Source organism: Globicephala melas, chromosome X, assembly GCF_963455315.2.
Source record: "Globicephala melas chromosome X, mGloMel1.2, whole genome shotgun sequence".
Taxonomy (NCBI): Eukaryota; Metazoa; Chordata; class Mammalia; order Artiodactyla; family Delphinidae; genus Globicephala; species Globicephala melas.
The window spans coordinates 28,726,608-28,749,194 of record NC_083335.1 but is presented as its reverse complement, the minus strand read 5'-3'; the positions used below and the strand labels follow the sequence as shown (position 1 = coordinate 28,749,194).

At 38.5% G+C, this 22,587-nt stretch overlaps 1 protein-coding gene across 13 annotated transcripts in view; it reads right to left on the bottom strand.

Moving 5' to 3' along the window:
• Positions 1-22,587, bottom strand: part of KLHL13 (kelch like family member 13) — a 186,548-nt gene that overhangs the window by 4,062 nt on the left and 159,899 nt on the right. For all 13 annotated transcript variants that reach the window (XM_060292535.1, XM_060292541.1, XM_060292536.1 and 10 more), the window contains 3 exons: positions 17,940-18,072; positions 17,189-17,385; positions 7,870-8,665 (listed from right to left, as the gene is read on the bottom strand). In XM_060292535.1, the coding sequence (XP_060148518.1) occupies positions 7,870-8,665; positions 17,189-17,385; positions 17,940-18,072 (1,126 nt within the window). The remainder of the gene's footprint in view (positions 1-7,869; positions 8,666-17,188; positions 17,386-17,939; positions 18,073-22,587) is intronic.

Genomic DNA, 22,587 nt, shown 5'->3' with positions numbered 1-22,587 from the left:
TGTTACATCAGATGAGCTACGTAATATAATAAGGTAACATTTCTGTTGCTGCAGAAATCACTAGTATTGGGCTTCCCTGGTGGCACGGTGGTTGAGAGTCCGCCTGCCGATGCAGGGGACATGGGTTCGTGCCCTGGTCCAGGAAGATCCCACATGCCGCGGAGCGGCTGGGCCCGTGAGCCATGGCCGCTGAGCCTGCGCGTCCGGGGCTTGTGCTGCGCAGCAGGAGAGGCCACAACAGTGAGAGGCCCGCGTACCGCAAAAAAAAAAGAAAAAGAAATCACTAGGATTTCTTTTCTTCTAGGATCTTGTTACATCTTTATAATTTGACATTTCTCCCATTTCTTTGCTCTACATATGTGGGAAGAAAAGATGAAAAACATCACAAGGAAGAAAAACACTTTGATTCTATATGATACACCATATAGGAAACAAAGGTTAACAGATATGAAGCAAAATTTTAAGTTGAAAATGAAAGTATGCACACTGCCTGGTGTATGTTTTGATGCCTATTGCTTTATTTTATATCCAGACTACAAAATGGACACTGACGATAATTTTTCAGTATTTACACATTAAAGCCAATAGCTTGTATATAACCACCCAATACCGTTGTAGCCAGTACTGCTCTTAACTTGAAGATGATTAGCAGCATAATATGAAGTTCAGATTTTTATCAGGGGTACTTCCTCTCAGTAACAAATTTATCATCTTTAACATAAAGTATCTGAGGCCTCATCTTACTTAAATATCAATCTGTCATAACCTCAAGACTAGAACAATGACAGTCCAGACAGATAGAAAATGTGATCTTTTTTAAAAGGCAGAAAAACAATAGGGATGTTAGGAGGACTCTGGTCAAAAGTACAACATCTAGACTGATTTGAAAAGTTTATACTATTTATTGCAGACGTTGCCACTTGCTAACCCAAATGCTTGTCTCCACTAACCCTGCTTTTTTCTTACTAACAGAACCACAACACTGCTCAGGAAAGCACTCTGCCCAACTCAAAATAAAATTCAAATGAGCAGGTTCCCTTGAAGCTGGAATTGATGATATGATACAGTTGTAGGCAATGGAACGGAAGCAGGAGGATACTGAGTGGGGCTATTTGATCAAGCCACCGGAATAAAATTTGGCTACTTGTAGCCAAATGCAATCCTAATTGATGAATCATCCTTTGAACAAGTTTTCCTATTTAAGAAAACAACAGTAATGTGAGAACAGGCAAAACTCGAGAGAGAGAGAGATTAATTTTCTACTCTCTTCAATAACTTCATTTCATCAAATTCACTACATGAACTACTTATTTCTCCTCTAACAACACCTGTATTATACCACTTCTCGTATCCCTTTACTGATTTCCTTTTCTACTTTAGTTTTGAATTTTCAGTCTTATTTCAAAGGCTTTTAACTGTTCTCTTTTTTTATCTCTTGTTATTTTTGTTCATTGCTTCAGGCTTGGACCCTTACCAACTCTATATCTTCTAAACCTTCCCATCAGGTAGCAAGATCCTGCAAAATCTTGCCCCCAAATAAGGGCTATTTCCACAATTAATGACAAACTAAAATTGTTTGCTCCAATACTGTTTGTGACTATTTTCAGTCACTGGATGTCTTCTTTTTTTTTTTTTTTTTTAATTTATTTATTTTTGGCTGCAGTGGGTCCTCGTTGCTGCGCACGGGCTTTCTCTAGTTGTGGCGAGCGGGGGCTACTCTTCGTTGTGGTGCACGGGCTTTTCATTGCGGTGGCTTCTCTTGTTGCGGAGCACAGGCTCTAGGTGTGCGGGCTTCAGTAGTTGTGGCACACAGGCTTAGTTGCTCTGCAGCATGTGGGATCTTCCTGGACCAGGGCTCAAACCCGTGTCCCCTGCATTGGCAGGAGCATTCTTAACCACTGCGCCACCAGGGAAGTCCTGGATGTCTTCTTGAATGTTCAGTTCCATTTGCCTTCAGCATGACTTTTGCCTAATCGACAAGCAAAATCCTCCTGAATGTATATCATTAATGGTAGGGTTTTATCCGATAAAAGAATGTAGTCTAATCACACATCCTATCAGAAGGGTTTTAAAGACTTCTTTCCATCTATTTGATGTCAAAGGTAGCTTTTACTCCAGTTCTGTGCTTTTCTTAATGAAGAATTCTGCCTTGACCTTTGAAATTTCTAGACTGTTACACTCTTTCTTTGCGTCTAATTCAATCTGTTCTGATGCAGTTTGCATTAGTTTCCTCTTATTTTTTTATAGGGAGCTAGAATCTGAATAGCTATTCACTCTTTACGATTATTAAAATTTTCCTATGTAGAAAGATAATGCTGTTCTTCTATCACTGAGTTAACTGCATTTTTTTGGTAATGGGGGTTATAAGAATCCATCTATACTTTCTCATACAGGGATCCCTGAAATGTAAGATGGCTATTAATCACCAGTAACACAACAAGTATATAATAGTTCATCATCCCTAAACTTGTCTTCTTCCAGCTAGATAACCCATCTCCTTTAGCTTTTCCCATCATTTAATCTTTACTGTCTCCATGCAGGATTGTTATTAGTAAAATCAATATATTTAGTTTTAAAATAGAATATATCTAACTAACAAGTCTATATATTGATACATGCCCTTAGTTCTATTTTCCACATTTACAAGGCAATGAGATGTTAGTGCCAACCTCCTTCATAGGGGGAGGGGACACGGGATGAGCATCAAGGAGTTGGAGCCACAAAGCAGTGAGTCCATCACAGTCTGTGACAGGTAGGAATGGTAATGAGGTAATTGGGAAAATCTAGAACAGGGGAGGTCAGGCAAACTACAGCCTGTAAGCCGAATCCAGTACATTGTCTGCTTTTGTATGGCCAACAGGATAAAAATATGAATGGCTTTTACATTTTTAACGAGTTGGAAACACATATCAAAAGAAGAATAGTTCGTGAAATATGAAAATTATATGGAATTCGAATTTCAGTGTTCATATATAAAGCTTTATGGGAACACAACTTCACTCATTTGTTTATAAACAAATTGTCTATAGTTGCTTTCATAATACAACAGCGGAGCTGATTAGTTGTGACAGAGATCCTACAGCCTGCAAAGCCAAAAAGATTTCCTTTCTGGCAACAGGGATCAGTTTTCTGATCCCTATTCTAGAGAACCACCTTCAGTAGTCTGGTGGCCTAGTATTTAAATTAGAGACCCTCCCTAATTTAAGAATTGCACTTCGGTTGGTTATGTCACATTACTCATCAGGGACTCTTATTTTCTCAGGTGATTCCACTGGAGTTCAGAATCGCGCACAAGGGATGACGTGGAATTTACTTGCTATTTGAGGTTAGGAAAGAGATTAGTCCTGAAGAAAACCATTTGGACAATAATGGCTCCTACAAAGAGGGGATGGTCTCTAGAATCCTAGAGTGCCAGTTGGTAATATGTCGCTTAATAAACTGCAAATCCATTAAGGGATATGGATGCATTTGATAAATTTCAGTAATTTTATTGTACATTTATTTGGAAAAATCTAACACGTTTTCTATAAGTTATTTCATTATTTGAAATCCTGACTTATTTAACTGAAGTGAAAGATATCTGCGCTGTCATATTTCTCCTCAATACAGAAAACCTCAATGGAAGATCAATTTCTTATATGACAATTTTGAAAGATACCAGAAATAACTGACCCCTTTTTCACTTAAGTGACAGCTACTCTAAGCTTTCCCCAGTTTCCCACTGTACCCAGTGTCAAAGGAAAGTAGCATTTCTAAGGAATTATATTTCAGCAATAAGCCAGGCTCACACACACACTAACAGTATCGTTTTTATGTACTATGGGCTTCGGTCCATACACTCCATGGCAAGATTTTAAAAGGCTAAATGCATTAAAATGATCTAAAATGTCTTGCAAACGCTGCCACTGTTTTCTTTTCATCATTATATACAGGCAATGGTTATTGTGTGTATGAAGAATAAATGGTGTACTGGTACTAATGAACCTGTTAAACTGTGAAATGATTTTCCCATCAATCCCGTTTTCCTGACACCCATTCCTACTCCCCTTCTCTATTTACATAGACATATGACTGCGTCAACATAATCAGTTAAGATGGAATGTTATTACAACAGATGTTAGTGTGGGGCGGAGGGAGGGGATGCCATTAAAAAACGCTTATGGAACATGAGAAATGTTAAAAAACCCTGCCTTGCTGGAACATTCAGAAGTATAAGCAAGCATTTCTTTAGAACCAAAATCTACTATTCTGCCAAACTAATGGGTCTAAGAAAATTACAAAGGGCAACTGACACATATCCTCTTCTTATTTACACAAGGAGAAACATTATAAACAGAATTCGGAAGAACACATTCATGTTCTTCTTTTGGGAGGTAATCAGGGTGGTTACATCACGATTGGTTACCTCAACGATACAGAATGTGACGAGACGGACCCGCCTACTTCATATCCCCACATGGGAGTAAAATAGGAGGAACTCAGAGGGGTAGCGTGGGTCAGGCGGAAAACCAAACCAAACAAAACGAACCTGCTTGCTACTTGGTTTTATATAATGACTCTTTGGGGCCTGAAGGTTCTCCTGGAATCAAGACTCTATATTGGAGTGTACTTAATAAGTCAAGCACGTGATTTTTTAAAACAAACGTCCAATATATTTTAACTTCAAATATGCAGCACAGAATGGATTTGCTGGGTATGCTGATTTTAAGGGAAGCAATTATCTTCTACAAAAGCTTAGTTGCTTATAGATTCTAGGAGAAAATTTCAAACGGAAAGAAATATCAAATAGTTGCCCTCTAGATGGAATTATAGTTGTCCTTCGGTATTGAGGGTTTGTGTCTATATTATAATCATACATTTATTTGTGAAAACACAGTTTATGAATTAAGATAAAAATGGACCTCTGTTTACCATCTAGACGGGGAGTATTTTTTTAGAATATTTAAATCATTATCCTTAGGTTTAAGCTCTGGGCGATTGTGTTTTTAAAGTCTAAATATAATCAAACAGTTATTACAAATTTAGGAACAGCTCATGAAAAGCATGATTCTCTTGTATCCTGTCACTTTCAAACTGAAACACAGAAGACTGTTTTTAATAAGACATTAAAGGGGTGATTTCTGAAGGTCATGAGCAAGGAAGCCAGCCGCTTGCCCAACGGGGTAGTCTACTTGTTTCCAATTGAGCATAACGTGGGAAGAACTCAAACAGGGTAAGGATTAAGTCAGAAGAAGGAAGCCTCTAGCGCCTCAGTCTTATATAACAACTCTCCTTGGCCTAAAGATGATAAATTCTCAGAATATAAATATTAGGAACAATATATTGAAAACTTAATAGCTGCATATTAACAGAGGTGATAACATTACCAAGCAAGCAGTGACTGAAAAATGGAGCTATTTCCTTAGAGAAAAGAAGTTTCAAAACGGCCACTGACTGCCAGGGCTAATGACCTATAATTTGTAAACTTGTAAAGATGAACTTACATAAGTGGTTTTTCTAAGAAAGTGTCAAGTCACTACTTGCATCTTCTGGTTCTTTCCAGACACCATAAATTTAAAATAGTATAATAACATGAAAATAATGTGTGTGGGCTGACTGAGGAAATGACAATTCTACACTAAGGGTATTAATGTGTCAAGTGCTTTTAAAAGTCTGATTATTAAAATATATTGGGAAACTTGTGTGGTTCATGATCCTGACAGCTAGTCCAACAATCTGGAAAGTCTGGCCTTAGAAAAAATTTCACTGTGACAACAAAGGGGAAAAAAAAAATGGGTAGGAAACATCAGTAACATTAAGACCATGTCACTCATACAGATTGCCAACAAACACATGAAAAGATGCTCAACATCACTAATCATTAGAGAAATGCAAGTCAAAACCACAGTGAGGTATCACCTCACACTGGTCAGAATGGCCCTCATCAAAAAATCTAGAAACAATAAATGCTGGAGAGGGTGTGGAGAAAAGGGAACCCTCTTGCACTGTTGGTGGGAATGTAAATTGATACAGCCACTAGGGAGAAAAGTATGGAGGTTCCTTAGAAAACTACAAATAGAACTACCATATGACCCAGCAATCCCACTACTGGGCATATACCCGGAGAAAGCCCTAATTCAAAAAGATACATGTATCACAATGTTCATTGCAGCACTATTTACAATAGCCAGGACACAGAAGCAACCTAGGTGTCCACTGACAGATGAATGGATAAAGAAGATGTGGCACATATATGCAATGGAATATTACTCAGCCATAAAAAGGAACGAAATTGAGTTATTTGTAATGAGGTGGCTGGACCTAGAGTCTGTCATATAGAGTGAAGTAAGTCAGAAAGAGAAAAACAAAGATGGTATTCCATATATATATGGAATCTAAAAAAAAAAAAGAAAAAGTGGTCATGAAGAACCTAGGGGCAAGACGGGAATAAAGACGCAGACCGACTAGAGAATGGACTTGAGGACACGGGGAGGGGGAAGGGCAAGCTGTGACAAAGCGAGAGAGTGGCATGGACATATATACACTACCAAATGTAAAATAGATAGCTAGTGGGAAGCAGTCGCATAGCACAGGGAGATCAGCTTGGTGCTTTGTGACGACCTAGAGGCGTGGGATAGGGAGGGTGGGAGGGAGGCTCAAGAGGGAGGGGATATGGGTATATATATATATATATATATATACGTATAGCTGATACACTTTGTTGTACAGCAGAAACTAACACAACAATGTAAAGCGATTATACTCCAATAAAGATATATATAAAAAAAAGACCATGTCACGAACAAGAAAGAGCTTGATAAGCTGAAAAGTTTAAGAGCTGAGAGCAGCTCTTTTTGTCTCCAATAAACTGCTTATTCTCAAATCCATTAGACTACCTTTTATTTTTTAGAATACTGAAGAAAAAGATTCTGATAATTACTCTGAATTTATCCAGAGCCAATGCCAATATTTTATACTTCCCCAGCATTATGGAACCTGGAATACCGTTCAACTACAGGGACTCTATTTCGAACAGAGAATAAAGGAAGATGGGTGTTACCCATTGTTACCAAACAATGATGGTAATGACAGATATGTAACACATGACATAAAATGTGGTCTTTCTGACTTCTTGGACAGCCACCTTGTTCCAATTTTATCTAAAATATCAAAATTAGTGTTAATTTATGTAGCCAAAGTATTGGTCTATGTTAACTGTACTTGTCGCTGATCTTAGATTAGGAAGAAGGGACCATCAAATAATAAAGCTTACCAGATCAGTTTACAGTGAAGAAAACCGTTTCGTATTTCACCAAGAGAGAATGATTTTTGAGACTAATAGTTACCTATCATAATACTCACAGTAAATAAACTCTGGATAATATTGAACTCTGAACACTTAGTAGATAAGAAAATCATCTTACTCTGTGGCCTGTGGTAGGTAACAGATTACGTAAAAGAAGCAACTATAAAAGTCCGTGCTCTGTAAGGAAGAATTTTAACCTGTTCAGTAAACTATTATGTGGGCTTTTAAAATGGAAAATGAGGGAACATGCCAAACTTCTGTCCAAGATACTATTAGAATTTAAATTAGCAGAACATACTTTTTAGTTGAACCTTCAAGATGAAAACCATAGATATTGCACAAGTAAAACATTCTGCAAAATATTGATATATTTGTAAGATAATAATTTGTAGTGTGGCCAACAATGTATGCCCAGATAAGGCGTACAGATGGTCTCTGATATTTTCTAAGAAAAACAGTTTAAAATAAAATCCTGGCTACATTTTTTGGTCTTTGATGTTACAAAACTGCTTATTTTATGATTTGACAAGAATCTGGGGGTAAAGAAATTCGTCTCTATGCTTAATAGAAGTGCACACACTTACGCAGTTCACCAGCTGCATTTCGCCCACCAACTGCATACAGGTATCCTTTGAGGGCACTTAGGTGGAAGAAGGTGCGCTTTTCATTTAAAGATGCAACTTGCATCCACTTATTGTATCGAGGATCAAATCTGAAGACTGTATCAACTGCTGTTTTTCCTTTTGTGTCATAATTACTCTGTCCACCAACGACGTACAGGAAATTTCCAATGACGGCAATGCCATGCTGGTACCTTGGGGCATCCATGGGGGCTAAGGACTTCCACTCGTGAGCCTTTTCATCATACATGCGCAATTCCTTGCTGACAACCAGCTGCTGCCTCAGCACTCCTCCTAGTGTAACCAAATGAGTGGTGTCAGACCGAATGGCAGTCCTGTCTGACTGCATCACTGGCTGCATATATGGCATCATCTGGTAATTGCTGGCTTCCAAAAGGAGATTCACACACGTGTTGTCAGTTCTCATGAAATCCACGGTTTGCACGTAATTAATGAGCTCTTGTGGTGTCATCAGTGGAAATCGTATGTTCTTCATTAATTTTGCAGCAAAGTCCATCCGAGGCTCTTCCAGGCGTAGCCAGCGACAGGTAGCCTTAAAGAGCTCAAGTTCAGTGCAGTGCTTAAGGCTATTACTGGAAAGCACAAAGGCAAGACGTTCAAAAGGGAGTTTCAAGAACTCCCCGGTGCTCAGCAATGCAGGAAAATTCTTCAAGACGAAACTGTTAACGTATTTATCCACTTCTGTCAGGTTGTAGGTGTTGGCAATCCGCCCAACTTCGACACAATTGTCTAAAGTGACCTATTAAGCCAATTACAAAAAATTAAAACCCAACTACTTTCATGGCACTCACGCCTGGATACATAAATACCTGTACTAGAATGAGAGTAAATACGCTTTTTACTGCCCATATAGATGCAAAAAAAGCTTCCTTTCTCCATATATTAACGATTTAAAGGGAATTCACAAACTACCCTTACCTAATCCAATAGAAAGGTGACTAAAAGAAAATGCTCATTCCAAGTCAGTAGATTGAAAGTTACTCTGAGAAACAATGGTATAACTTGACTATGGCCAAAATAATTACTCTTCTCTCCTCAAAATGTGTCCTCACCACCCCCAGCCAGATACTAAGAAAATTCTGGCCAGATGGAAGTTCTGGAAAAATAGAAAGTTATTCTATTATGAACCATCTCAATCCACTTTTCAGTCATGATTCTTAAAAGTAACTCAGCTAGCAGATCCACACACAGAAAAACTCTAGTACCCGATCCCTAAATGTCTCTTTCATGTCAACAGGCTTCATTCATCACTATGATTCATTTTCATTCCTTTAAAAGTTATTGCATATAGTGAAGATAATTTCATAGGGCCATTATTCCTAGGGTGAAGTTATTCTCCATATTATTTATGTTTAAACAGAAGCAAGGAAATCACCTTCTTGAGGGCTGGAATGGGTGTTTCCACATCAAATCATTCCTTTTGTTTAGTTTTTGGTATGTATGCTGATGGCTGGCACCATAGTTCTCCTTAGCCACCCTCTTACTCTCAGCATACTGTAGCTCTGCCTGGAGTCCACGTTAGCCCCCCGAGATTTCCCCAGCACAGAGTAAAATATACCAAAAACGGAAGCCATGAAAAGGAGAGAAGCTATGGAGAGGCCTATCTTCAGCAGGAAGTCTTTTCAGTGCTCTAATAAATGATGGGTCCAAAAGGAAAATAGTAAAATCATATCAGCAAATATTACGTAAAGCATAAGTCACAAAAACAAGTCTACCATACAAATGCCTGTGTGTGTGTGTGTGTGTGTGTATACAAACACAGAGACAGGTCAAAGGCAAAGGATTCAAATGTTTTTTTCTTAATTTTGTCAGGGTGTGTGTTCACGAATGTTACATAAACCTCATTGATGCAACTGTACTATTAACAGACCGGCAGATGCTTAAGAGAAAACTGGCTGATCCTTCTATCATCTTTCTGTTGAAAAGCTGAAATGACTCCTCTGCATAAAGTAACAGCCCAGTTATGATATAATACCACTGAAAGCTCTAAGGCCAACACACACACACACACATGCTGCTATTTTCACAGATTTATTACTCAAGAAGAATTTGAACTCTTTTAAGCATCCTATTTGCTTCACAAAAACCATCAACGATTTTAAATGGTTATTATACTTAATAGCTATGTATTTAAAACTACCTAAAATAAATTGTAACACAAAAGAACCAGGAAAAATAAATTAACAAATTATGGGCCTTTTGAAATCCACAGTTTAATACTGTTCAGTACCTTGGTTAATAATAAAAAATACGGGGCTTCCCTGGTGGTGCAGTGGTTGAGAGTCCGCCTGCCGATGCAGGGGACACGGGTTTGTGCCCCGGTCCGGGAAGATCCCACATGCTGCAGAGCGGCTGGGCCCGTGAGCCATGGCCGCTGAGCCTGCGTGTCCGGAGCCTGTGCTCCGCAATGGGAGGGGCCACAGCAGTGAGAGGCCCGCGTATCGCAAAAAAAAAAAAAAAAAAAAATAATAATAAATACATTTTAATCCACTTTTAGGAGTGGCAGGTTGGTGTCTCATACAATTTTAAGTTGTGTAAATGAAGTTACAGTTAAAGCCTCATTGCCCAAATCACCCCAGGTGGAAGGGATTCCTGTTTGGGGTAGTAGGTCCACCTTATAAGGTAAGTAAGACATAGTCCTTCCCCAGAGCAAGGGTAATTTTCACTGTTTTTTTTTTTTCTTTTTTTGGCCGTGCCACGTAGCATGAAGGATCTTAGTTCCCCAACCAGAGATTGAACCCACGCCCCCTGCAGTGGAAGCGCGGAGTCTTAACCACTGGACCGCCAGGGAAGTCCCAATTTTCATTTTTGAAGATGTTTGCTAATATGGATAAGCAAAAGTTGATGAAAACACAAATATATTTCCTAAGTATGCAGATTCTTATCATTACTGATATGATTACAAATAAAAACAACAAAGAATGTATATTTTAAATGGGCAAAATGATAGCATTGGTTGTTAGTCACCAAATTTAAATCTAAATTTATAGCATATAATACAAACCAAGGTTAACGGAAACCAAACTGTGTAACTTAGAACTGGGATCAAGGTATTTAGTTCCTTCCTCTTTCCTTCTTCAGTTTCATTCAATAAGAAAACAGTTACTAAAACACTAGGATAAAAAAACCTACCTTGTATTTAAGGGCATTTGGAAAATCCCTTCTATATATCAGATATACAGATGCACAGGACTGAAAAATCCTTGACAGACTACTTAGTCAATATAGATAGCTGCCTACTCTTTCCTTTAAAAAAAAATCACCAGAGAATGGTATTTCATAAACTTCTGAATTGTCATCTTCTTGATACAAAGACTAAGTATTTTCTATAGCTCATGTACAATAGCTACCACACTGTAGGTATATAGCAAAGGTTAAATACTACGATTATCACCAATATATAAATTAAAGACGTGATGATAGATACAACTAAAAATAGAATATCTGCTGAATTAACGTAGCAAATTACTAGAACCTTATTAATTTTAAATGAGACTCAGATAAGAAAAATATGTAATAGGAAATTAATTTTTATGAAGTGCATATAATCAAAGCTAAAAATATTAATGTAGGCTATAAGGATTGCAGAAGCACAGTCTAGAATAACAGTTAACAATATAAACAGATCAAAAATGATGGAATAGCGGTAAACAATTTTTGGAAAGATACAGGATTATTCAATTATAGTTCATTTTAATGCATTCTCAGTCATAATTCTTAAAAGTGCTTCAGCTTGCGTAGTCCTGATCATTTAGCCTAGACAATATTAAATAATGAATATGTACATTAATATAACATACAATGCAATTCATGTACATAACAGAATACATTACATTTTAAAATATAAAACATGAATTTAAAGCTTATTTAAAAAACCAAACTCGGGCTTCCCTGGTGGCGCAGTGGTTGAGAGTCCGCCTGCCGATGCAGGGGACACGGGTTCATGCCCCGGCCCAGGAAGATCCCACATGCCGCGGAGCGGCTGTGCCCGTGAGCCATGGCCGCTGAGCCTGCGCATCCGGAGCCTGTGCTACGCAACCGGAGAGGCCACATCAGTGAGAGGCCCGCGTACCGCAAAAAAAAAAAAAAAAAAAAAACACAAAAAAACAACCCCAAACTCATAAGTAGAAAGAACTCTAATTTCATCTGAATATATACCCTGGCCAAAATTCCAAAGAGTCATTACAGAAGTTAAGCCAAATAATTATATTAGAGTTTTAAAGGATAGAGAAGCAAAAAAGGACAAAATTTCTCAACTGCTTATGAGAACCAATGACATTATTTTAAAAATAATCAAGTGTACATTTAAGTTTCCTTGATATAAATTACTATAAATTATTCTACTATAATCAAGCAACCTTCATGGTCATCCTAAAGGCAGTTCTAAGCATCATAATTCTCAATTGTCATTGACATCCTGGTATTCACTGCTGCAATATTAACATAATTTGATACTTTAATGACAGCTTTCAGCTGTGATTAACATAATTTGATACTTTAACGACAGCTTTCATCAGCAATCTGTGATGTTATGTTGCTGAAATTCAGTGTCTTATACAAATAAATTCCCATTTAGGAAAAAAAAAGCAAATGAGTATCTGCTTTTGTACTCTCAAAGGGAGAGCAAACACTAAGAAATTAGCTGGCAAATTTGGGGGGACTCCTCAGATATTCAGTGTACCAAATTCTCCTTAGCGCTATCTAGTTTATTAAAATGACAGCCTGACATCAAGTACAACCAATGCAGAGAGAGAAAGCACGTCCACAGAAAAAGACTGGGAAGAGATCAAACAAGCTACTTTTGGGGGGTCGAGGATATAACAGGCATCTTCTCCTGGGCCTCCTTCCACAGGTGAGAACATCACAGGACACAAGGAAGGGACCTTTTGGTTAGAAGAACAAAGGGATGATAAGAAAACTAAAGCCTTTCTCTCCCAGTCTTGTCTCTCTTCGGATGATAAGTGCCATTCGAGGTGAATACTGATGGTGTGTCCAGCTTGGGGAAGCCAATTTTCTTATTCCTTTTCACTTTGAATGCACTTCCTCTGCTGGTTGCAGTATTAGTGATCACAATGGTCTTTGGGGGCATAAATTGGTTTAGGCCCAGGCTGAGATTCTTCTTTCCCTTCAGAGTCCCAGATGGCAGATGGGCAAGAATGGGCTGGATAAAGTTATATGCAGGGATGATATTTAGAATATTTGAGCACCAACTAATCAGAATAGATGCTCGATCATAAACAACCGGTATCTGGGTACTACTTACTGAATATCAGCCTTAGCAATAAGGAAAACAAGACTGGTTTGGTGGGGAGGGAAACAGTCTTGATTCGTTGTAAAATTATCTATACAATTTTTTCTTTAATTTGCATTGAACCTCCCCAAAAGCATTACCTGGAAAGACGTGTTAATTAATCTTAATGGATAAATCCAATTTAGATTAAAGAAGGAATGTGAAATATATGTACTATACAGGAAACCCTTACGTCAAAAGGAACATTCCCAAAGCTTCCTGCTGCTATCATCACATTATAGCAAAAGAAGCCGTCTTTTCTAATAACTTCTTCTGATTCCCTTCATTGTTGCCTTTTCTCCCACAAATGCACCTCCCTTGTTTTCCAAGGTCTCCCACTCTTTACCCCAGTCACCTCAATAAATGTCTCTGCACTTCACTGTGATCCCCCCAACCTGATCAGTGACAATAAATGTACAGGTGGAACCAATGATAGACCTGTATCAAGAAAAAAAAATAAGCACTTTAAAAAAAATGAGTTTAAAGAAAGACTACACCAAGTCTAAAGCACAGGGGCAGCTTCATTCTCTGATTAAATATGCTTTTATGTAAAAAAGAAAAGGGTTTCTTGCTTACCTTCATTCTGCTCTGTTTATTCTGTATAACTAAATTTAAATTGTAATATTTCCACCTCAATTACAAATGTTCTATTTCAGCAACCTTACATTAAATTGGGCTCTACGAGCTAGCCTGTAATCCTTCATAACAGTAATAATGTGGGGAAAACGCTAGATGTTACAAATTCCAAACGGCAAACAAATGGTAAACAAAAAATTTGACCACAACCTGTTTGTAAATCAGGGAGTGGCTGCATGGGATTTAGCATGCTGTAGTTATGCAGTGTCATAAGACAAAAACTAATGTAACTTTTGTAGGTATGTAACTAAACAAAGGTAAATTTCCATTATCTCCATGATATATGACAGTAAATGTTTTTAGTTTTATAGAAAACTTTACCTACTCTGCTTTATATCCTTCACTGTCATCCTTCTGTTTTCTTTTCATGCTCCTCTTTTCTATAACTACCAAGAAAATCACTCAGTAAGAACAAAAGTACCAGATACTATAAACTCTAATACTAATTACAACCCTAAGATAAAAGTATTACTGCAAAGGAAGGCAAAGGTCGGAGGGGAGGGGTTCTTGTTCTATTGAGCCTGATGCTCCCTTACAGAAAACTGGCGTCTCTATCGCACCAAAGGCAAGTGGGGCTTTATTATTGGTTGTTGCGTGTTTTTTTTTTAAAGCAATATAGAGTTGTTCATTTTATTTTTTTAATTTTAATTATTTTTAAATTTTATTTTTAATTTATTTTTATTTTTGGCTGTGTTGGGTCTTTGTTGCTGTGCACAGGCTTTCTCTGGTTGTGGCGAGCGGGGGCTACTCTTCGTTGCCATGCGCGGGCTTCTCATTGCAGTGGCTTCTCTTGTTGCAGAGCACGGGCTCTAGGCGCGTGGGCTTCAGTAGTTGTGGCATGCGGGCTCAGTAGCTGTGGCACGTGAGCTCTACAGCGTAGGCTCAGTAGTTGTGGCGCACCGGCTTAACTGCTCTGCAGCATGTAGGATCTTCCTGGGCCAGGGCTCGAACCCGTGTCCCCTGCATTGGCAGGTGTATTCTTTTTTTTTTTTTTTTTTGCGGTACGCGGGCCTCTCACTGTTGTGGCTTCTCCTGTTGCGGAGCACAGGCTCTGGACGCGCAGGCTCAGCGGCCATGGCTCACGGGCCCAGCCGCTCTGCAGCATGTGGGATCTTCCCGGACCGGGGCACGAACCCGTGTCCCCTGCATCGGCAGGCGGACTCTCAACCACTGCGCCACCAGGGAAGCCCGGCAGGTGTATTCTTAACCACTGCGCCACCAGGGAAGCCCTTAATTTTTATTTAAAAAAAGTTTTATTGTTTAGTTGATTTACAATGTTGTGTTAGTTTCAGGTATACAGCAAAGTGAATCAGTTATACATATACCCACTCTTCTTTAGATTCTTCTCCCATGTAGGTCATTACAGAGTACTGAGTAGAGTTCCCTGTGCTATACAGTAGGTCCTTATTAGTGATCTATTTTATGTATAGTAGTGTGTATCTGTCAATTATTATCATATTGAAAGTTATCATTCAAAATTAACATATAAATGCTTAGTGGATGATTTGCTGACTCACATTTTATGTACCACTGCTCCTCTTTATCCACACAAATGGTTAAGTACGGATACAAAAGAACTGTGTTCGAAGCTAATTTTTCTTTCTAGACGCTCAAACCCAAGTAGTGTTTTGGTTATATGAACTATAATCCTACTATATCATTAAAAACATAAACCTATTTCCTCAAAACATTTGGGTTAAGCACACAATCATGAGGCTGTTATATTTTAAAATTATCTAAAATAACTTAGCTTGTGGGAGAAATAAAAACAAATCTACCTTTGAAAAATATTTATATTATCTTGAAACTTTCAGTTCTTATACAGAGGAAAGGCACCCAGGGCTACTGTTTTTCCTGATTCATTTGACTGCTGAGAAGGAAAGGGGTAATAGAGTAAGCCTGAATATTTAACTAAGATATGGAATTCATGAAAGAAGGATAAAGGAAAAGTTGGATTTTATATAATCCTTAAACTAATAATCCACCAACTTTTCTCAAAAATTAGCATGGATTCTGAGAGGGAAGATTTCCAACGTACAATCACATAGACATATCCTAAGCAAACAGGATGAAAGACAAGTAAATCGTACGGTACTAAGAAAAGAGCTGTTTCCTCAAAGCTCATAGGCAAGAAAGTTCTAAAACGAAGAGTGTTGGCATAAACTATAGCACGAGTAAGCTTTGTCAGGGACATGTCTCTTCTCCTTTAGAAACGGGCTTTAGGATATCTGCAGAGACACTAGGAATGAAAAACGTAACCTTTAAGACAATATTGAGTGTTTATAAAAATGAAGAAATTTTCAAAAGGGCAAAAACATAGTTATAATAAATGCTTCAAGGAGGTTAAGGAACCAACATTCTAATTACAGGAAATTTGTCAATATTGCAAAATTACTATGATATCATCTTGAGATAAACTTGCTTTAAATAGAGTTATCTAGAACAAAATTATTTTTTAATACTGTTATTTTGACGTGTATATGTTTATAACTTCACAAATCATGCTTCACCCAGTTTGGTTCCTTTCTTTCAAACTAAGGAACTGATCACAACGAATATCTTAAGGGATAAGTACAATAGGTCAACAGTGTCTATGGTTAGTGATTAGTTCCAAGGAAATTATGGCACTGTACCTAGTTTGGCTCAGGACAACCACGTATTGCTAAGATCAGTGCAAAGCAATGTTAAGAATTGATAAGTGTAAGCATCAAGTGTTATTAATTTAAGGGTCTCAACTAAAATGAGGCACCGTCCTCAGGAACCGGGTGACTGTAAGTAGTTCACTGATTGGTGGTTGTATGTACCCTCTTTTATCTATTAAAAAAGGCTGAAAATGACTCAGTAGGTGATGTGTCTCTATGGAATCAAGACTCATATCCTTACAGATTTACACATCGATGTTACTTCTTCTCAGGATCCAACTCCCATATTTAAAGGAAGAAAAAATGACTGAGTCTATCTTAAAAGACTTCTAGAACCTCAGATTACTTTCCCACAGAATTCCATTTAAGGAACCTGTTTGTATAAAATCATTAAGGTGAATAAAACCAAATTATAATACGTAACGTTAACAAACAGGTTAAGGAATATATCGTTATCAAACACTATTACTGTCTAATGTCATTTGATTACACAGAAGGCTTTTCTTAAATGATTCTATTTTGTAAAAATGCACCTGTAATTTTTTCCCATCGACCTGCTTCTAGACCATATACGACATGACACCTCTCTCTAATGGCCAGAGTTTCACGTCTATACAATAGATTCATGAGTCTACTCTAAACAGGCTATGACGGAGTCCACCGCAGGAAAAGATTTGATTTGAAAATGTCTTACCCCAGATATGAGAAATACTTTGCAGAAGTCCAAAACCGGCAGAATCTGTAGAAAACTGGCAGCTTCCAGTGTGTCTTGAAGGTTGTCCATATTAAGAGAAAGCTTTGCAGTGTAAATGAAATCAATAATTTTCCTTAAACCGACTTTGCTCACGCCATGAAGCTTAATGCACATTAAATCTTGTTCTTTCATTCCACCTTAAATAAAAAGACATTCCATTAAATGACCGTGGATAATTTAATTAAGGTCAAACTCACTTCTGCTGCTAACTAGATATGATAAAATCAGGGAAATTTTATTCTGTGCAGCATTTGTATCAGAGTCAGGTTTCTGCATATTTTATAGTTAAAAGAGAGTACTTAAAAAGGAATATCTCTATACTAATGGAGGTGGTATACGATGCAAGTGCTTCCAAAATGTTCTCCTGTCACTTCAGATCTTTTGAGGGATTAGAGATTGTATTAGTGGGGGTTGTATTAATCTCTGATGGCCCGTTCAGATATGTGTCTGGGAAAGCAAAGCGATGAGATAAAGGTGGACAGAAGAATAAGAAAGGTACATCCGTTTTCCAGGTTAAAAAAGGGCCACCCACAACTGTACATACTGGGTGTCTATTCCTTTTGAAACTCCTCTTTCTTCTTGTAAAGACACTGACCAAAAGAACTGAATCTTCCTTTACCAATACAAGGATTTAAACACATATTTTTCATACTGTTTTAACGTGGAAGCAGAGTTTAGAAAGGCAAGCTACCTGTGAACATAGCCTTGAAGTAATCACTAGCAGAGGCCATCATGACTCTGTGCACAGGGAAGGCGTCATCTGTGTCCCCTGGCATCAGGGTCACGTCACAGAGCAACCCTTCAAGTCGGAGCTGGTCAAACCCCTACAACAAGAACATGAGATGAGCCGCTCGGCAAGGTAAAATGGGAATACAGATCTCTGTGTGCTAGAATTCTCTTGACGTATGAATGTGTGGGGAATATATTTGGAACATAAAGCCAGTAGAATAATGACTCAGAAGAAGAAAAAACTGAACAGCCTACTTGATATGTGGCAATATATATTTAACTCACTGTAGAAAAAAGATAACATTAAGATTAATTTGGATTAAGAACAAATAAGGAAAGAGTATATACATTCACTTATTTATATAACCATTGGCTCTCACAGTATTTTGGAAAAAAAATTACCATGTACACTTTCTTTTCCCATGTGCAGAATTAGTTCCAGTTTGTGAAGAAGGAAAGAGTTCTGGAGATGGATGGTGGTAATGGATGTACATTATGAATGTATTTAATATTGCTGAACAGTACACTTAAAAATGGCTAAGATGGTAAATTTTATGGTATGCATATTTTATCACAATAAAAAAATGGAGAATAAAAAAAAGATTTTTGCAAGATGGAGTCCGTAGTTTCAAAAATGGAAATGTACTGTTATAAAAAATCATGAAGCTACTCATACAAATTACTTTTATTTATTTATTTATTTTAATATATACAGCAGGTTCTTACTAGTTAGATTTATTTATTTGTTAGTTTGTTTATTTATTTATTTATGGCTGCATTAAGTCTTCGTTGCTGCGCACGGGCTTTCTCCAGCTGCCGCGAGCGGGGGCTACTCCTCCATGCGGTGCGCGGGCTTCTCATTGCGGTGGCTTCTCTCTGTTGCAGAGCACCGGCTCTAGGTGCACGGCCTTCAGTAGTTGTGGCATGCGGGCTCAGTGGTTGTGGCTCGTGGACTCAGTCTCAGTAGTTGTGGCACACGGGCTTAGTTGCTCCGCGGCACGTGGGATCTTCCCGGACCAGGGCTCAATCCCATGTCCTCTGCATTAGCAGGAGGATTCTTAACCACTGCACCACCAGGGAAGTCCTACAAATTACTTTCTAATAATATAATGTAATATAATAATGTAATACAACAAGAACTAATAGCAAGGATTATTCTATCCCCTTCTTATTTTAATGACCCCAAATAAAACTTTTATTTAAAGTCGTGTTTCGTGGATTTAAGAAGCAAAAGGCACGACATACTGAAGAATGCAGTTTCAGAAATAGTGATCCTGCACATATGTATAATATAAATCTTAGTCTAAACATCTTCTCGTCATAATTTTTAAATTGCTTTTTAAAGAAAATGCTTGAATCTACAGAACTAGAACTTCAAAGAGATAATGTGATCCAGCCACTTTCTCTCTGGAGAGAGATATAAATATTTTTACTCCAAAAATATTTATACATTATACATATACTTTAGAACAGGATTATGTATCATACTTTCCTCTCTCCAACAGTGATTGACATATGTTTTTGTTCACAAATATCAACTCTTTCACAAATGCCCCTTTTCCTTTGTAAACACAAACATTTCCCCACCCCCGCGCCCCCTCAATATTTTCCTTTCTCCATTGCTAAATCATCTCCTGTTCTTGTTATTTAGAGAAGTAGAGGTAAAAAGAGATGCCCATTTTAGGGAACTATTTTAATGGAGAAGGTAGGCAGTGGCTTTTTGAAAATTCACGTATGGAGTCTAAATTGCAGTAAGTTTAAGGGGATTGCCTTTCAAACGTAGGTGAGCATACGAGAATTGGGAAGTCCTGAATGCGACCACTGGGGCTGGGGATGGGATGGCCAAGCCACTGAGGAGGAGGGAACCATCAGGTAGAAGAGCTGAGGGACTAGGATGTTTGAATTCCCCAGTGCTTGGAACACAGTTGGCACTTAACAAATGTTCAGTTAATGCTTGACCAAACAAACCAGACTTTACCCAGAAGCCACCACTTGGTATTAAAAACAACAACAGGCTTCCCTGGTGGCGCAGTGGTTGAGAGTCCGCCTGCCGATGCAGGGTACATGGGTTCGTGCCCCGGTCTGGGAAGATCCCACATGCCGCGGAGCGGCTGGGCCCGTGAGCCATGGCCGCTGAGCCTGCGCGTCCGGAGCCTGTGCTCCGCAACGGGAGAGGCCCCAACAGTGAGAGGCCCACGTACCGAAAAAAAAGAACAAAAACAACAACAACATGTAGAACTTGAATTTTGTAACAAGCTAACTAGAAACCAGGAACTTTATTTGTGAACCTACTCTCAATAATAAAATAAATTGTGCCTATAGTGCTTATTTGTGGTAAACTGTACAGGCCAAGATGAGAGAAGAGGAATTGAACCAGGGTTTGGGGGGAAAAGGTTGGCTCCCAAAGGCTTGGCTTTTTTCTCCTTCAGATAAATTTCAGGTTTAAAAAATTTAGATATATGTTTGTTGTAAAAATACAGAAGGATGAAAATAGAAAAGTAAAGTCCACCTCTTCTACTTACTAAGAGTAACTACTGTTAGCAGTTTAGTATATATACTTCCAGGCCACTTTCTACACATATGCATATAGGAGTTTTTAAAGTAGGATACTACACTTACTGTTACGTATCTTTTTTGGTGGGGCGGGGGGCCCTCCGGGCCGCACAGCATGCGGGATCCTAGTTCCCCAACCAGGGATAGAACCTGCGCCCCTGCAGTGCAAGCGCGGAGTCTCAACCACTGGACCGCAAGGGAAGTCCCCTGTTACGCATTTTTTAAATTCATCTGGGCTTCCCTGGTGGCGCGGTGGTTGAGAGTCTGCCTGCCGATGCAGGGGACGTGGGTTCGTGCCCTGGTCCGGGAAGATCCCACATGCCGCGGAGCGGCTGGGCCCGTGAGCCATGGCCGCTGAGTCTGCGCATCCGGAGCCTGTGCTCTGCAACGGGAGTGGCCACAACAGTGAGAGGCCCGCGTACCACAAAAACACACACACACACACACACACAAATTCACCTGAGTGTGTAACACGGACAGCCCTCTGTCTCAGTACACACAAATCTACTTCATACTTTTTAGTGGATGCACAGAATTTCATGGGGTATGGGGTCTACCATAATTATTCATCCATTCCTCACTTTTGGTCTCTCAACTTTTGCTATTACAAGCAATGCTGCAATGACCTTCCTTGTACATATACTTACTTGTGTGAGTAGATCTGTGGGAGAGATTCCTAGAAGTGGAATTGTTGGTTTAAACAACATATACTTTTAAAGTTTTAATAGCTACTGGCAAGTTAAAGCATATAGTTTATCTTGGGAAATTTATCATACCTTGGGTACTGGCAAAAAAGAGAGATGTCAAGATACCCATCAGATGAAACTAGGTACAGTATGCCATCTTACTTTATTTTTATTCAGCAAATAACTTTTGAATCTTCCTCTCTAAGGTATATGTGGATAATATCTTTGAAAGGCAATCATGGCTTCTTCAGTCAAAAGCAATGATTTTATCTAATCAGTTATTTTCTTCCACTAAAAAAAAAACCCAAAACCTTCTCGGCTCATTTGCTGGCCCTCCTGTCTCTAAAATATTCCTACAAATATTTTATACTGAGAACTGAGTAATGTCAGTAGGCTTCTTTCCTACTATTTATTATTCCTTCTTTTCCCCTTTGAAAAAAGGCATGGCTAATGTTTCCTGTATCATTACCTGTGTCATTTCTCATTTGGTCCATATTCCATTAAAACTGCTTGTTGAGGTTTCTACTCAATCTTTAAAATCTCAACAGTTCAGCTAAGACACTAGTAGCTTTTACCCTCTTCACAGATTTGATCATTTTGCTTCCATTTGCACTATTAAAAAAAAAAATCCTCTAACCATTCTCAGTATAATCTGGCATCCCCACAGAAAGGAAGCTGAGGCTCCTAGACCACTTTTATCACATTCTGAGTATTTTCTATCCTAAGCTTAATTTATCTACCTTTGGCAAATTGTCCGCTTTTGAGAGGTTTTGCATTTGTTTTCACTGCATGTAAAGTAGTTTCCCTTTCTATACATTTCATAACCTTTATTTTCAAATGCACAAATAATCCCACTATCCAATTCCATATTTGCTAATTTTATTCCTGATTATTGCTGTCCTTATCCAAATAAGATCTGTCAATTCAGACTGTTTTCATACAGACCTAAATATCTTGTTTGCATGTTGTTATCTGTACTATCCCAGCTGTGTCTAAAGAGAAAAAAAACTAAAGTTCCTCTACAACATACTTTGTCGTACAGAAGTACAGTCATTTTTCTAAACAACTTTTATACTCTAATCTTGTGAAGAATGTACACATGAAAAGAAGTGGGGCAGGGGGGACTTCCCTGGTGGTTAAGACTCTGCACCTCCAAGGCAAGGGGCGCGGGTTTGATTCCTGGTCGGGGAACTAAGATCCCACATGCTGCGCAGCACGTCCAAGAAAATATAAAAATAATACAAAATTAGAAAATAAAAATAAGAAAAAGGGGGGTCATTCTCTTCCACAATTCTCATCTGCCCTCTGTACGTCTACCTTTTGCTTTCACTGTTATAATCTTTCCCCCTATTTAACTCTAGGAATATTCTG